The 18,235-nt window shown below is 37.5% G+C and overlaps 1 protein-coding gene across 2 annotated transcripts in view; it reads left to right on the top strand.

Annotated features, from left to right (window-relative positions):
* The window catches only part of LOC306885522 (growth factor receptor-bound protein 10-like), a 71,704-nt gene extending 55,146 nt beyond the window's left edge, over positions 1-16,558 (top strand). For both annotated transcript variants that reach the window (XM_079442098.1, XM_079442097.1), the window contains exons 6-17: positions 2,029-2,185; positions 4,083-4,198; positions 8,921-8,995; positions 9,235-9,372; positions 10,775-10,885; positions 11,077-11,175; positions 11,894-11,971; positions 12,426-12,542; positions 12,631-12,697; positions 12,808-12,895; positions 12,980-13,073; positions 13,781-16,558. In XM_079442098.1, coding sequence (XP_079298224.1) covers positions 2,029-2,185; positions 4,083-4,198; positions 8,921-8,995; positions 9,235-9,372; positions 10,775-10,885; positions 11,077-11,175; positions 11,894-11,971; positions 12,426-12,542; positions 12,631-12,697; positions 12,808-12,895; positions 12,980-13,073; positions 13,781-13,927 — 1,287 coding nt within the window. In that variant the 3' untranslated portion in view covers positions 13,928-16,558. The remainder of the gene's footprint in view (positions 1-2,028; positions 2,186-4,082; positions 4,199-8,920; positions 8,996-9,234; positions 9,373-10,774; positions 10,886-11,076; positions 11,176-11,893; positions 11,972-12,425; positions 12,543-12,630; positions 12,698-12,807; positions 12,896-12,979; positions 13,074-13,780) is intronic.
* The last annotated feature ends 1,677 nt before the right edge of the window (positions 16,559-18,235 follow it).

The raw sequence follows: 18,235 nt of genomic DNA, 5'->3' as shown, positions 1-18,235 counted from the left end.
GACTCACTGCTGTGATTGTGCGCAAGGGATCTGCAACTAAATAATAGCTTTTAATCTTTTATATCTGCCTTATGTTCAACTGTCCCAATACTTATGCTCACATCAATGAGTGGGATGAACTCTAAAAGTGCTGTTCTTTTTATTTGGTAAAACATGTATGTGTTGAAACGGCTAATAAAATGTGACATTCTGTAGTTTTGTCTCATATTCATCTTTTAATCATATTTGCAAATGTCTTGACTCCACAGCCAACAGAGCAATTTTGTCTTCACTGTTCCAATACTTATGGAGGGCGTTGTGTTGTGTTGTGTTGTGGCCTAGTGGATAGAGAGTTGGACTTGTAACCCGAAGGTTGTGGGTTCGAGTCTCGGGTCCAGCAGGGATTGTAGGTGGGCGAGTGAATAGCCAACACTCTCTCCACCCTCAATACCATAACTGAGGTGAGACACAAGGCATCGAACCCCCAACTGCTCCCCGGCTGCCCACTTCTCAGGGTGTGTGTTCACTACTGTGTGTACACTTGGATGGGTTAAATTCCGAGTATGGGTCACCATACTTGGCCACACACACCACTTCCCCCTATATATATTTATTTATTTATTTATTTATTTATTTTAGTGTTTGTATTTCATTCATTGTAAAGCAGTTATAGGGTTGGTAGAAAACATTTCATGTGTAAATGACATTTCATGTTAAATACAGTTATCAACACAGTCACATTATCTAGGATGTTTGCCATCATTGACGTCAACTATATTTGTTTAAGATTCAACTGCAAGACAGCCTCAGTCCCCATTCATTTTCTTTGAGGCAATCCTTTCCCATGTATCTCTTTTGTTCCATAGAAGAATAACAGTTATATTTGGAATGAAGGGAAACCTATTCTATGAATTTTATTGACAAATTAAAGCCCTAGTCATCTCTCAGTCTCGTTCTTGCAGCTTAATCCACTGGAGTATTGTAAGACACAAGCTGCTTGTCGGCTGAGTCTCTCTCCCTTCTTTTCTCTCTCTCTCCCTCTCTTGTTTCAGCAACTCTCTTGGTCTCATCTCAACCCTCTGCCCATTCTCCTCTCATCCTCTTGCTTTCTTTCCTCCTCCCCTTCTCTCCTCCCTCTTTCCCTCCCCCCCTCTCTCTCTCTAACTCACTCACTCTCTCTCGCCGTGTGAGTGTGTGGAGGTTGTCTCAGAGTGAAAATGCCATCGTGTTCACCGGACTGTTGCTTGTATCAGGCAGTAGAGGTAAGACTGACTGTAACTACTTTTTCCAAGAAAACCCTACAAACCTTGCAAATGCCAGTCTAAAACATTTAAAATTTAGTCATGCAGATCATCTTTGTGCATAAATTGCACAATACTGTTAGCTTCTTCTGTGCTTGTAGTTTTAAAAAAAGTGTCTATAATAATTAAAGCGGCAAATGTTTGCTTTTGTGCATGAATGCATATGTCTAGTTGTGCACTTGCACATGTAAATACATTTATATAATTTCTTGTTTTGTGTGCACGTTTACTGGAAGTATTTCTGCCTTTTTCTTTTCCTCTCTCTTTACCTGGTCCCTTGTCTTTGGCATTCACGTGAATTCTGCCTCTTAATGGAGAATATCCTCTTGTGCGTGTGTGTTCAAGTCAGTCATGCTTATGAGCACCGGGCTCCATCTAAACCCGATAAGAGTCCATGTGGATTGAGCTAAAGACCACATAAACAGAGATATGCATGTTTTGCAATGACAAAAACTTGAAAAAGAAGTGGAAAAAAAGTCCCCCCCCCCCCCAATCAAGCATCATTTTTATTCTTTAATAACTGAAAACTTTGTATATGATGCACATACGTTGGTTTAGACGGTTCACTTAGGAAAGTTACAAGGCTAAGTTGTCCAACCACAAGCTGTGTAATTATCCCAGTTGAAGCATTATGTGAAAGTGTGTCTGTAATAGTGTCGACAAATTAGACTGGTTGAGAACATCGCCTTTAGGTCATATTAAGCAACGTGCGCATCTGTAATTGACATTCTGTGTGTGTCTTCAACAGATCATCAAGGTTTTCAGTGAGGATGGTGTGGGAAAAGTTGTGGAAGTCCCCGCTGACATGACGGCCAGAGATGTGTGTCAGTTCCTGGTCTACAAGAACCACTGCCTGGATGACAACTGCTGGTCTCTAGTGGAGCATCATTCCCTGCTTGGTCTGGGTAAGCCAACATACGTATACATTCGTTTTCTGAGTCCATATGACTTGTGCATGCGGCACACACCCAGTCTAAGAGGACAGGCTGTTCTGTCCAGGGACACTGGGTTCCAAGTGCACCACACTTCGTGTAACAGGAAATCACCTTTCAGCAAGCCCAGAATCCGAGTCTGAAGTACACACACATATTTGTTCTCCTATTAACACTTCAGCTCTCAAAAACGACTTTATACATCATGCACGGCTGTACATTTTGCATGCACAGCCGCTTGTAGAACGTATAACCCGAAGGAAAGAAAAAGCGCTCTCAATGCAGACAGTTTTGAGGAAATGACCATAGAAAAGATGAGGTTTGCGAAGAACTAGAGCTTAATCTCACAGGCAATCAATGAGGACACGTGTGGCTGCCTATTTCTCAGGCAGATTACAGATTAACCCTTGTCTAAATCATACTAAACAGATTTAACTCTGCCTGACCTTTAGAGATGCAGTCATTGCTCTTGTAGGGTGTTAACAGCCCTCTATCGAGCTGCTGAAATAATTTGGGCTGACACAATCATCTCTTTATTTTAATTCGTCCACTTTAACGGCATCGAGGAAAGTTGTGACTTTTGCATAGACGCTGATTGTGCTCATCACATGGTATGATGTCATAACATGAGTATTATGTGGTGTAGTTGGATTTGTTCCCCTCATCGTTTCTGGAGATGGTAGGACGTCAACGTTACGGAAACCTTCTAGAAACGTTGCTCTTACGTAAGCCATTAGCAGAGAGACTCTGCTGACTTTGCTGCCAACAGCCCTCGGTGCAATCAAGCTAAATACATGACCTCATCCCTCTGCAATTCCTCTTGCTTTCCCTCGCTTTCTCTTTCATACACAGAGTCATGCTCTCTCTCATTCTCTTGTGCTCTTCTCGGAGGAGTGAATTCGAGGATGAGGGATCAGATACACAACAGATACATTAGATGGGGTTTGAGCCAGTGCCTTATTGTCTTTGACATAAGAGTACTGCTATTCTTAAGAAGCACAGACATTACAGTGTACGGTTAATTTGGCTTGTTTTCTCATTCTAGGGCATCACGTAGTGCTGGATATTGAAATATAACATTTGACGATTTTCAACATGTCTGATCCTGCTGTTTAACTGGTAGAGCATGCCTTTAGCAACACTAAGTTCATGGGTTTAATTCCCAGGTAACATGCATAATGAGAAAAATATATAGCTTGAATTCACTAAGACATTTTGAATAAAAGCTTTTGCCGAATGCATGAATGTAAATATTACATTTAAATGTTCAACAGATTACGGTGTATTTCTGAGATATTTGGATTATTAAAACAAGTATTAGAGCATGAATAATTAAACCTTATTTACACACACACACGCATATACATATATGCAGAAATCAAATGCTTATAATAAATTACTTGCATATATGTATATATGCATATATGTATATATGTATGTATGTATGTATGTATATATGTATGTGTGTGTGTGTATATATATATAAAATGCAAGTAATTTATTATAAGCATTTTGATAGACAGATAGACTAATTTAATGTTTTAATATGTATACAGTGTGTATACACATCATTTTTTGAAGAGATTATACATGTATTAAATACAATGCTTAAATTTACTAAAGACATTAACTTAAATTGCTTTTTTTAAACATCCTTTAACTACTGTTGCTTAGTATTTAGCAAAAAATAAATAAATAAAAATGTCCCCTTGACAGACTTTTTAATATACTCCTGCTTCAGAGGTCACAACACATCCCATATAACACTGATACAAAGTGTGTTACGATCTTGTGAAAATCTATTAAAAGCAGTAACGTCCACTTTGCCAGTAACTAATACCAATTTGATGTCATCTGTGTTTGAATACAGAGAGGTGCCTAGAAGATCATGAACTGGTTGTTCCTGTGCAGGCCTGCATGTCTCCAGAGAGCAAGTTTCTCTTCAGGAAGAACTACGCCAAGTACGAGTTCTTCAGAAACCCACTGGTGAGTTGTCACAGAGAGCAACCATTCTCCTTCAGCCCACCCATGTGTTTCCTTGCCTCTCAAGACCACCACTTCAAGCTTAAATCCTTTGAAATTAAAGTCTGATTATCCTCGAAAATCTTGGTAAGAACACTTGATTCATGACCTGCAAGCTATAAATCCCCTAAATATGTAAATATATTAAAAAAAAAGTGAAGTTCCCACATTCCTGTGTTCTGCATGTGAGAAAAACCTCCTTGTTAATCCATTTCCAGCCATTCTAGCACAGCTTGTACATGTTCCACCTCACTAAGCAAGTAACCTGCTTTTTTCTTATAAGCCAGTACTCAACACCTTTTAACTGATGGCATTTTGATAAGCATATTTGAACCTGTGTCGTGTAAGCGTCTTATGGTGTGAACACTGAAACATTTTATCCTGCTCTGTAAGCCATGGACTTTTTGTACGCTTGGAAAAAAATGTTCATGCAAAAGCCTAATCTTATTTGAGCCTGTGCTTTAGTACGGTATGTACAGTGTGTGTCAGCGCTTGAGGCATCTTTGGGCCAGTTAGTCCAAGTCTGTTTGACAGAGCACTTAACCTGCTCTTGGTAATCCGTGGCTTTGGCAAGTGCTTAGTGCAACTCACCTAAATTAGCTTTAGATGAGTTTCTGTGTGTGTGTGTGTGTGTGTGGGTGCAAATTCATACATATTTCTTATTACTTTTATACATATTTCTTATTACCATGTTCCTGTAACTCCACTTATAAGAGCCACGGCTCAATATGTATATACAGTGCCCTCCAAAAGTATTGGAACAGTAAAGACAAAATTGCTCTGTTGGCTGTGGAGTCAAGACATTTACAAATATGATTAAAAGATGAATATGAGACAAAACTACAGAATGTCACATTTTATTATTGGGTGATTCAACACAGATGTTTTACCAGATGTTTTAGCTAGCTAAGAAGTTCAGCACTTTTAGAGTTTCATCCCTCTATCTGATGTGAGCTTAAGTATTGGAACAGTTTTACTGCTCCAATATTTTATGGAGGGCACCCGATTCACTCGGTGCATCGGCACACAATCTCTCTAATTTGTGCACGCTTATTCTTAAGCAGCCCTTAATGTCGATCATGGATCAGATCGATCCACCATGGCAAACAGCGAATATATCTGTGCTGTTTAGTGCATTTGAGATGTTTGACATGTTATGCACTGACAGACAGGAAAAAAAAACTGTCTAAACAGACAGAGCGCAATCGAATGGGAGGGCAATAATTCTGATTCAAATATACATTTTGCTAAAATATTTGTTGTTGCACATTTAAATGTCTTTTGTGGAATTTTAAACCTGCATATAAGTGTATTTTTATGGTAGCAGTAACTGTAAAGGGACTATTGTAATGGGTATATCAAATGTAAGCTGGTACAGTACTAATAACTAAGCTCAAATGAGTTAATGTGTGTTTCTTATAGCAGTTAAAAGTCATTTTCTTTATTTTCATTTTTAATTCAGTGATTTTAACTTTTAATTTTAATTATTATTTTTAATACTTTTAATTTAGTTATTTTAATGCTTTAAAGAGCAATTTTAAATTGTAATGTTCTGCAAACTATAAAAGGTACAGCTACCATACCAGATATATAAGATTAAGATTTAACCCCCACCACCCACCCCTCCCCCCAATCGGCTTCTAGGACACACTCAAAGAGGGTAACACCGTGGCAGGTGTTGATTTAAAAGTATGCACATTTCCAATACCTTATTTGTAAATTAAATTAATTTCCAACCCTTTTTCTATCATCTCAGGATTATCCATTGTTATTCAAATGCTAGGGGGAAAAAAGAAGGTTTTCCAAGTAAAAGCCACCAAAGAATGTTTACACGTAGTTACGGTATGATGCATAATATTCAGAGGGTGGGGAGATGGGGGGATTCCTCAGTCTATATGTCTCTGTATCTGCTGAGTGATTTATTTATTTTTTTATTCCCAGTGAATACGAGCTAAAACTCCAACCCGGGTGACACTACTCCAGTAACAGACCATGCAAAAATACCAAAATAATATAATAATATCTTTAAATTATTACCAAGTAACGTTGCAACCTTGCAAACATTCAAATCATAGAAGGACTTTAACTGTAAGCAACACGAGCATATGCAAAACAAAGGGAACAATAACATCTTAATGTTCAAAATGTTCACAAGATTTATGCTTCTTTTTTTACTGATGTTTATTTTCAAAAAATTTTATAGCCCATTTTTTTATAAACTTTTTTTTTTTATTATTATTTACCAGTTAGGCATGTTGACAGTAACGTATATCTTCAACATATGTTGTCTATGACCAAAAATGTAAAAATATATGTTTTCAGTGGACTTTTAAAATTTTCTTTGCTTGAAAACATAAAAATATACAGTTATAGCATTTTTATCTTGTGATTTAGTCGAGTTGGTTTTGCATCAAACACAATATTCAGCAGTCGAGATCTGGCAGTAACGGCGCATTTTTCTGCTTGGGCGAGTGCTTCGTGGACATTAAATCAGCCGCATGCGAGCAAACCAATGAGAACACGCTACAATCCTAAAGAGTCATAGCAATAGAGCGGAGACCAGAAAGCTACCGCCAGGAAGCAACCGCAACTGGTAGATTTAAAGAAAATGAATAATTTTATGTTCTTATTCCTAACTCTTTAACTTTGTTACATTTCAAATGACCATATCAACTTCTAATCATGTTTATATTAATTATCTTGTGAACTTGTTCTCACAAATGGCCTGGTTATGCAGAGCATTCGCAGCTTATATGGACAGAACGCCACTGAGATGTATATACATATACATGCACTATATTGCCAAAAGTATTGGGTCACCCCTTCTAATGTTTGACTACTTTAGTAATTTCTAGGAGTACAAATCTTAATGTTAAAGCATATAATGATATTCTACAGAATTGTGTGCTTCTGATTTTATAGCAACAGTTTGATCAGGACCCTTTTCTATTCTAACATGACAGTGCCTCTGTGTATAAGACACGGTTCAAAAAGACATGATTGATTCAGTCAGTGTGGAACAAGTTGACTGGTCTGCAGAAAGCCAAGTCCTGATCCCAGCTGAACACCTCTGGTGTGACTTTAAATGCAGACATTGAGCCAAAAACTCATCACCAAACACCAATGACTTGTACATAAGGGTACTATCATTTTAGACACGTTCAAAACTGTTGCAACAGAGATGGAAATACAATTTTTAAATACATGAATAATGTTTCCATCTTTGTTGCCACAGTTTTGTTAGTAGCCTACCTTTTTCTGAGCATAAGATAAGATTGAATAATTTTGCCAGAGCTTGAATTATGTAAGGGTTGCTGAGTTTGAGCATTTCATAACTGATGTTGTCTTGTTTGCATGCCTTCTTTAATTTGAGATTTATTAATGTGCTCTGTTATTTCTGATGTTGTTATAATCATGTCCAATGAGTTTTGGTAATTTCTCTCTCTCATATAGGCGGAATGGTTTTTATACTGTACAAACTGTATTTTCTTTCGCCCTAAACCAGTGGTTCTCAAACCTCTCCATGAAGTACCCCCAGCACTGCACATGTTGTATGTCTCCCTATATCTGACACACCCACTTCATGCCTTGCAGTCTCCACTTATGAACTGATGAGTTGAATCAGGTGTGATAGGTGAGGGAGACATACAAAATGTGAAGGGCTGGGGGTACTCCAGGACAGATTTGAGAACCACTGCCCTAAACAAAACCTACACGTATAAGTTTCAGCATTTTTAGATAAAAAAAAAAAAACAAACTTAATTCTGTATGATTTATAAGCTTGTTTCCTCATGGGGACCAAAAAATGTCCCCCATAAGGACAAGGATTTTGGTTATTGTTATCTTTGTGGGGACATTTTGTCCCAATAACATGTGCTTTACCAGGACCACACAAACACAGTGCTGGGTAGGAACTGATTACATGTAATCTGGATATGTAATCAAACTCCAAAATTAAATACTTGTAATTAGATTATATTGCAATTTAAAATGTCATAATTACATTTACATTGTTTTCATTACATGATTTCATAGTATTATTGACACAAAGGCAGTAATTTATTCATAATTGGATTCTTTTTTATTGTCTATTAAATTTTCCTTTTCAAAATTCTATTCTATTTTATATATTTTGAAATTCTTCATTCATAGTCTTCAAGCTCATTCATAAACCCCAGTTTGGGAAACCCTGGAATAATGTAATGTTTACACTTCATGATGTTGATAAAGAATGGAATATATCAAAAGTAATCTAAAAGTAATCAAAATGTAGTCCGAATAGATCACCTAACATGTTTAATCCAATAGATTGTTACGAACTATAATTTCCATCATGTAATTTGTATAAACGGTAGTAATTATAAATATTTTACAGGGAGAATAGAATTCTCTTTTAAACTTTTTAAAAATTTGCATGTTCAAACCTTTATAATACATTCAGTTTGTTCCTTTCTTTTGTGCTCAGGCTAGCAACAATCATCTTATGTAAGTGCCTACTAAGAAAGACATCTGATCTTGTTCAGGTGATCCTAAAAAGAGAGTAATTCTATATGGCTTCCTTACTAATCATTCAAACCCTAGTTCATACACGCACTGGTTGTTCCATTACGTTTCTTGTGAACTGCTGGCATATGTTTAATGTAGACAGTCTTTTCTTACCTCTCATCCTTTATCTACCTCTCACAGAACTTCTTTCCGGAGCAGATGGTAGCGTGGTGTCAGGAAACGAATGGCTCTATCCCACAGTCACAGCTCTTACAGGTGAGGAAGAGATGCAACTGGATCTGTGACACAGCAAAATCTGGATTAGCCCACATTATGAACCTGTGCGTCACACTTTTGCAGCTGAATGAGCATTTTAGTGGATTCAAACAGCTTTTGAAATGCATACTCATGTCTTGTGATAGCAAAGAGGCCACGTTATTGAAGCATGAAAGATATTCGGGTTTGAAGAACTCATTTTCCAGATGGTCCTCAGCTTTTTTTCCCCTCCTGTACAGAATTTCTTGAATTCCAGCAGCTGTCCGGAGATCCAGGGCTTCCTTTATATGAAAGAAACGGGCCGCAAGTCCTGGAAAAAGCTCTACATGTTCTTGCGCCGTTCTGGATTGTACTGCTCTACTAAAGGAATGTCAAAGGCAAGCTTCTTTTTAATAGAATACACAAGTAGAGCTTTATTGTCATTACGCTACATGTGGGGACATACAGTGGAACGAAATGTCGTGCCTCGCAGGACCACGGTGTTACATAAATACAGACGTACAACAATGAAGTAAAAAAACACTATAAACCTATACACAACTAACCTACTGACAGATTTCACTATAAGTATACTATATATAAGTATTTACCCTATACAAACTAAAAAATAGAAGATAAAAATCATGTTTCAGCAGGTAGGGGTTTGCATGGGGTTTCAGAGGGGGGCGGGGTGGTTTGAGTTCAGGGCTCTCACAGCCTGGGGGAAAAAGCTGTTGAGCAGTCTGGCGGAGCGGGCTCTGATGCTCCGGTACCGTCTTCCTGATGGTAGGAGCTGGAAGAGACTGTGGGAGGGATGGGTGGAGTCCTTCACGATGCTGTTGGTTTTGCTGGAGCATGGTGTAAGGAAAATGTCCAGGATGGAGGGGAGAGGGGCACCGAATATTAATTCAAGTCTTTGAATTTTACATGTATTTGTGAGCATATCAGTGTTTTTACAACTATAGATGGCTGTTATGCATCTATTATTCCTAAACTTGCTTGCAAATACATACAGTGCAGTCCAAAAGTTAAAGTACACATTCAAAGCCTGGGATTCATTTTTAAAGATAATTTCAAATAAATATTTGTTATTGTAATGTTACAAGGAGCTTAATTAAAATTTTCATTATTATTATTTATTCATATTTAAGGGCGTTTCACATTGAGCTTGATGTGAAAAAGCGAGGCGAAATGCAGACGAATGGTGCCTTCACATCGAGCACGAACTGATTGTTTGCCTTCTGCTAATTCACACCTGCACACTAGGTGGCGCCGACCAGCGATGCATTTTTCCTCAGATAGGTATCTCGTATAAGGTCCGCCGCTCAATTTACAGCATTAAATTAAGATAAATAAAGTTTGGTTCTACACCAGAAACACAAACTATCTATAACCCCATAGGGATCGATTGTTTTGATTCAAGAGCGTCATCGCACTAAACATTTGTGCCGAATTTTCACGTTCAGCGTGAAAAGGCCTTAATAGAGTTATGTTTTAGCAAATTAACTCTTCATCTGTTTTTAAAAATTTCCAAAAATCATGTTTTTTTTTTTTTTTTGTTAACGTGTTTTTGTGTTTGTTAGCTGTATTTAGGTTTTTTTTGTTCTTTTTTACCTAATCAAAATAACCCAATTGCAGTTTGATTGAGATTTGTAAAGCACAATACAAATGCATCAAACTAATTTAGAATAATGGCAAATGAAGGATTTCAGGATGCCTGTTTTCACTGTTCGTAGCCGTCACTATGTAGGTCTGTCTTTGGGAGTTGTATTGTGATGAATTTTTACCTGGGTTGTTTAGGAGCCAAGGCACCTGCAGTTGCTGTCGGACTTAGAGGAGAGCAATATATTCACTGTGACGACGGGCAGAAAGATGCACAATGCACCCACAGACTACCAATTCTGCATTAAGGTGAGCAGGATGACGGTCAGTAAATGAACTAAATCTTTGGCATTGACATCAGGAGTCATGGCTGGCACAATTTCAAAATCAATGATTTTCCCCTTTAAATAACTACCCATGCCTAACCTGGTACAGTGCATGCTAGTCCTTATTAACTTGAGTGCCTTGATTTGACAGTAGATATCTTGCTTGATTGACAGCCCAGTAAGGGCAGGACAGAACTGAAGGAGTTGAAGATGCTGTGTGCCGAGGACGAGCAGAGCCGAACGTGCTGGATGACTGCTTTCAGACTGCTCAAGGTATACAGTAAAAACAGAACAATTATGGAATATTATTACAATTTAAAAGAACCATCTTATGTGTTAATGTTTTAAAATGTAATTTATTCCTCTAATGGTAATGCTGAATTTTCAGCGGCCATTAGTCCAGTCTTCAGTGCCACACAATCCTTCAGAAATCATTCTAAAATTCTTAGTTCGTGTTCCTTTCTCATTATTATTATCATTATTTAAAATAGTTGTGCTGCTTAATATTTTCATCAAGATACAGCTTTTTTTCAGGATTCTGTGATGAAGAAATTTGTTTATTTGAAATTTATTTGAAGTCGAGTTTTTTTTTTTTTTGTAATATTATAAATGTCTTTATTGTCAGTTTCGGACAATGTAATGCATCCTGGCCAAATAATGTATTTACTTATTTAAATCTTACTGACTTGAGACCTTTGAACAGCAGTGTACTAGACAGCTATAAGTGAGCCATTTGCTGGATTATTTCCTCCCAAGCTTATTATTCAGCATGCACCAAATTAAAATTTTTCATTTTTGGTCATTTATTTATTTTTATTTTTTCTAGAAATCTTATTATAATACTGTATAAAATTATTATTGTTAATGAACATTCTAGATTTTCATATTTAATTACTAGACATTTGTTGTGAACAAGTTGTCCCTCAGATATCTCCCACACACACACTCTTGTCCATTCTTGTTAATCCAGACAAACACTTTTTTTTCCCAGTTTGGAATTCTCCTATATCAGAACTACAAGAGCCCACACCAGAGAAAGATTGCCGTATCAAACTTCACCACACCTGTGGTAAGAAACACATTAATATGTTACTCAGTGCTGATTCTCTAGTGCACTTGATGGTTTAAATATGCTGCTTTCATGCTTCTGTGAGTTCACCTGGTATTACATGCACCCCGTGTGCTCTTGAGGAACGCTCTTGCTGAGAGCTCACTTAATCTGAACATAACAGAATGCTGTAGTAACTGATTCATTAACAGCATGCTAATGAAATGTGCGGCTATAGATTCCTTTATGCCGATTTGCATTGGGAATTTCATGCAGGGGAAACGTATCAACACAGGGTTTGCTGTAGGGATTCACTTAGAAGGTATATAATAAGGCTATAGTGGTTTAATTAGAGAGGTTTAATGCTGATCATAGCAGGTTGTTTTTAAGGACAACCTGTAAGAGTTATTTCTACACATAAATGAATGCTTATGTAATAAAAAACTGATCAGGTGTAATATTGTTTTTACTGTAGCGGAGTGTGTCTGAGAATTCACTGGTGGCCATGGATTTCTCAGGAAGGACCGGTCGTGTGATTGACAACCCTGTGGAGGCTCAGAGCGCTGCCATGGAAGAGGGACACACTTGGAGGGTGAGTAGTTAGATACATGTATACTCAGGCAATGAATTAGGGTTTATAATTTTATGCATTTATAACAATGTTTAAAATCTCTGTACAGAAGCGGAGTCCGAGAATGAATGTTTTGGGAAGCCCCAGTCCTCTACATCCCTCGCCATTAAGCTCAGGTGAGTGTCAAGACATTTACTTAGTTCTTCAGCATCTTCAACACCAGTTGATTTAAGTGGTACTTTAATAGAAATAACAATATTTAGTAACAATAGTTTTGTGTCCTCAGTGATCCACAGGACACAGTTATGGTTCCATGGCCGCATTATGAGAGAGGAGTCCCACAGGATGATTATGCAGCAGGGCCAAGTTGATGGGTATGACGCTTTCCACATTTATAGGCAATATGAATTGCTGTTTTATAAGTGGGCAGTGATATTAATCAGTCTTATGTCTTGCAGGTTATTCTTGTTGAGAGACAGCCAGAGCAACCCAAAAGCATTTGTTCTCACGCTGTGCCATCATCAGAAGATTAAACACTTCCAGATTTTACCTGTGAGTCCCTAATAAACACGTATAAACATGTATTAATGCTTATTCAAGTATATAAAGAGCAGGGCAAACTGATTTTTTTGTTGTTGTTACCTTATACTTATAAAAGGTGTAATTTACAGTGATTACAGTCAGTGATAGAGAAGGTACATGAGAATTTAGATGTAGATTTATTTAGATTAAAAAATACTTTAAAATTATAAAAAAAGTTGTGAAAACAAATTTTATATGTATGTATGTATGTATGTATGTATGTATATATATATATATATATATATATATATATATATATATATATATATATATATATATATATATATATATATTATACAATATTTATATGTAAATAAATTTATATTGTGCATGTTAGTGCATTCGCAGTGTATAAAACATTTTTGTAGCTGAAAATGAGGCTTGATTTATTAAAGGAAATATTAATATAAAACGTTTTTTTGTTAATTATGGTATTAGGCCTATGTTTACTTAAATTAGTAAATACATTCTTAATTGTATCATTTGTATATTATTTATGTAAAATGCTATATAATATAATGTATAAATAATATATAATATAATAAATTTAAGAAAATATTACCAAATTTACCATTTTTATATTATTTATATAAAATGCTGTATGTTTTTGTTTGTAAGATTGTCTCCTTGACAGGAGAGTTTATGATTTAAACATTTAAACTTTCTCTCTCTGGCAGTTTGAGGAGGACGGCCAGGTCTTTTTTAGCCTTGATGATGGCTCTACCAAGTTCACAGACCTGATCCATCTGGTAGAGTTCTACCAGCTCAACAGGGGCGTCTTGCCCTGCAAAATCAAACACCCCTGCACCATGGTGGCCTTATGACCCCCTCCTGATCCTAACAAACAACACACACAAAAATAAAAGTAACTGAGAAACTGGATACTTTTTTTAAAGTGATAATTTCCAGTTATTTTCACAATAAGCTGACGCAACCCACAGGCATGACCCACTGCTCTGGGATTAGCATGGAAACGTTCGGGAATAATAATGGGATAAGTTCAACATCCCAGACACCCTGTCCTTTGGTTTTGACAAGGGTGCCTGTGTTTTTTTTTTTTTTTTTTTTTACAGTCTCTGTGGTGATATTCATGAACTTTCATTGAAATCAAGATTTTTTTTTTATCATTCAGGACATGACACTAGACCCCCCCCATAAACTGAACGGATCGGGACGGTCGTTTTGAGTGGTGTGTCTGCGGGGACTTGCATTGCTAAAAGTTACTTGATGACGAATGATATGTATTATGTTATTTCCTAACTGAACATTTTGCACTCTTAAGCTGAAAGCAGGTGATCCTCTTCATCCTGAGCTTACCGCAACAACTGTTACCCATTTGCCTTCCTCCTACAGTTCACCGTTTCATTTTTTGTCCTCTTTTGAACTCTTCCTGGGGATTCCCTGTGTAATGATGGGATTAGTGCAGTGGCGATGACAGTAATGACCATGTGAGGTGACACATCCTCGGCCAAATAATGTAACCCGGTCTTTCATACATGACCTCTCCATGTCAGCGAGGAGGGACTAACCGCAAGGGGCAGCAGACTTGCACTTCAATAAATTATACTTGATTGCTGTGCTTAACCAGCATAAGAATTAGTTAAGTTTGGAGTTATAATCAAGCTTTGCCTTAAAGGAATGTTCTGGGTTAAATATAACTTAAGCTCCATTGACAAGCTTCAGCTATTGCACACTGTTGATTACAACAGAAAATGTACTTTGAAAAACAAAAAGCGTGTCGACAGTCACCTGCTTGTATTTTTTATTTTTGAGTAAATTGTCCCTTTAAATCTGAATTAGCAGAACATAGAAATCAGAGTTCAGGGCGCAAGGGTTAACCACAACCTTTTGAGAATTATCCATATTTTAATCCAGATCACTTGTTCTGTTTAGGAAGACAATGGCTTGTTTGAGTCCACTGAATTTGCAATTTTTTATATTTGGAACCATCAAAAACCTGACTCGGGCCTTAAAAGGCCACGGAAACTTGACCCAGGCCTCTTTGGTATGGTGTATCCCACCTTGAGCACAATTCAAGAGGGTTGTTACTCCAGGTCATGTTACTTTGCGAATGTACCTAGCTATTAGTATAGTCCAAAGCTTAACAACTGCCTTTTCAAATCACTGTGCTGTTCTTGAGCCATGTTAAACCCCTAATAGTGACAGGCCAGGCCCGGTCTGAGCACCTGCAGGGACGCTCGCGTAAATGCTTGTGGACTATGAAAGACCAAAAGGGCCAAAAACATGAATTTTAACACGTCAACAACAGGTTAAATACGTGTATTGTTGATTGTGGAAAAATTCATGTGTTTTTGGCCATTTTGGCCTTCCATAGAGGACTTTGCGAAGCCACATCTCACAGGCGTGTCTGTAATCCTCCGGGGCTGCATGACATAATGCGGTGAGGAGATTATCTCCCGTGCCAGCTTTGCAAAAGGAGGTTAGCGGCAAAAGGCCAGTGTACGGTTACCTGCGGCGCTACTTCTGCAGTCTCCTGTCTGTCCCCTGACGTCCGCCTTGTTACCCTTCCAACACTGGCCCAGCAAGACTAAGCTATGGTTTTATATGCTAACTCTGACAGCTGACTGTTATACTGCTGAGCTAGAACCACACGCGCCTAGGACGAGAGTGTGTACGATGCACACTACGATTGTCAAACACTTTGATACCACACAAGCACCTTTTTTATTTTCACCTACGATTCATGCTGTTTAAGAACGTGTTTTCATCTCAGATGTTAGCTACGACTCTTATCTGCCTTATTTTATGTTATCGCTTCATAGGTAAATCGATTTTGTAAATTGTTACGAAAAGTACAAGCTTTACGCATTCAGTGTCAGAGATTGCGGTGTGCTTTTCATCACATTAGGTTTAGTCATTTAGTCACAGTTCCAGCCTGCATGAGTTAGACAAGGAGGTCTGAAAGCGAAGTATGTTCTAACTGGAATAAGTAAGTGTGATCGCTGATTAGTTCCATCCAACTCGAGCTCAAAGTGTTTGGATGATGCTTCTTTTCATCAGACTTGTGCTGTTGTGTGGCTCACAATGATGAAATGCCAAACATGCATGTGAAATCAATTTACCCAGCCTTGATTATGCCGTTTTGGTAGATTTTTATTTTTTTTTTTTTGAACACAGGTGACTGGAGATCATTCCACACGTGTGTTTGGCTCATATGTAGCTTTGTCTATTAGAAACATAGAAACAGTCATGCTCTAAGTATGTGAAGCCTAAGGAGAGGTAGTAGATCTAACACTGTATTAAAACACCATCTATGACTATATAAATGTGGTGCGCTCCAAAACAGAATGAAGATGTTGTGCATAAAGTGCAAATATGCATATTCCCTCTTGACTTGTACCAGTGTGAAATATTTTTAGCTTATATCGTGTTTTCATTTTTATGTCACAAATGTCTTTTTATAAAGAGTATATATTACAGTATTAAATTAAAAATGTCTTCTGTTGTCTTTATTTCACTATTGGTTTGATGTTAAGTGTTCAGATTATTAGATTATGCAATGAGATTGTACAGTCTACAACCAGTTTTAAGATTACATAAAGTCGTTTTCTTATTCACAAGTGCAAGTATGATATTAATAATAAATATATACTTTAAAAGATTGAATCTTATCAGTTTAAGGATGGACGGATAGCTAGATAGATAGTTTTATGTATCAGTACACTTCAACACTCTTTTGTGGTGTACAGTATTGTATGAATTATTGCAGTATTTCTCTTTATGTGGTTAATACAAGGTCATGCAAAAAAAAAAGACTCCGGGATTTGAACCCGAGACTTCTCACAGCCTAAACGAAAGTCATACCCCTAGACCAAGGGTTCCCAGACACGTTCCTGGAGCCTCCCCAACACTGCACATTTTGCATGTCTCCTTTGTCTGACACCCATTTCAGGTCTTGGAGTTGCTACTAATGAGCTGATGAGTTGAATCAGGTGTGATTGATAAATGGAGACATGAAAAATGTGCAGTGTTGGGGAGACTCCAGGAACGAGTTTGGGAACCCCTGCCCTAGACCAACGAGCCGTGGATCACCTATACCAGGGGTAGGCAACATCGGTCCTGGAGTGCTGCTGTTCTGCAGAGTTTAGCTCCAGCCCTACTCAAACACACCTGAACAAGCTAATCAATGTCTTCAGAATTACTAGGGCTACAGGCAGGTGAGTTTTTTTTTCAGGGTTGGAGCTAAACTCTGCGTTTGGGATGCTTATTTTAGTGACGTCTACTGATTAATGGCGCCATCTGGTGGTATAAACCTAGAGTTACAGAGGTGCCATATAGAACAAATTAGAATAATACCAGCAAAGTAACAATTAGTTTGCGACATTATAGCAGTGGCTGAAAGGCTGCAAATAATTAAACAAATTGATGTCCGTGTGTTCTGAAAACTGAATGACAATCAAAATATGACTGAATATATTCTTGGAAAAAATATCTTCGGGTAGCTGGCCTGGTCTACGTTAGTCATTTACAAAGGACTTTAGACAGGCTAAACAATGTTGCTGAATTAAAATATTATTTTCATAGCGTGAACACCAGCGTGGTTCAGGCGTACCAGGTGTGATTTAAAAATAAAATAATGAAACTCGATAAAACTTGGCTCAGTGGAAATACAACTACTACTGCTTTAAAACGTGAGCTAAGCTTTATCAGACAGAATACCTTAATAAATATGTTTAAAACGTGTGCTATTTCGTTCTGAAATAGGGATGACTGAATGTATGTTTACTGGTTTTGCTATAGTTACAGTAGCCTATAACTTTTAATATTCTGTTTAATATCAATAGTACAGAAAGTTCACTTTGTACGTTCACAGGACTTTACCTTAAATTTTAGCATCATTGGCTTGTTTAAGGGCATGATTCTCGCTTTAGGTGCGAGAGGAATCGGGTTCAAATCCCGGACGAACCCGAGTTTTCGTGGCCAAATTTAAAAGAGTTAAGATAAAGCAAAGAAGTTTCCTCTTGAGTGTTGCAGTAATTCTTAAAGCCACATGCAAATCGTTCTTTAAATCTGACCAGTGGCCAGGAAATGGCATTGCTTGTCAAAGATTTTCGAGTTCCACTGCCTGAGTGTGGAGACTTCTGTATTCAAGACAATAATGTTTTTTCAGA

Source organism: Barbus barbus, assembly GCF_936440315.1.
Source record: "Barbus barbus genome assembly, chromosome: 19".
Lineage (NCBI taxonomy): Eukaryota > Metazoa > Chordata > Actinopteri > Cypriniformes > Cyprinidae > Barbus > Barbus barbus.
This window is presented reverse-complemented; position numbering and strand designations above follow the sequence as displayed.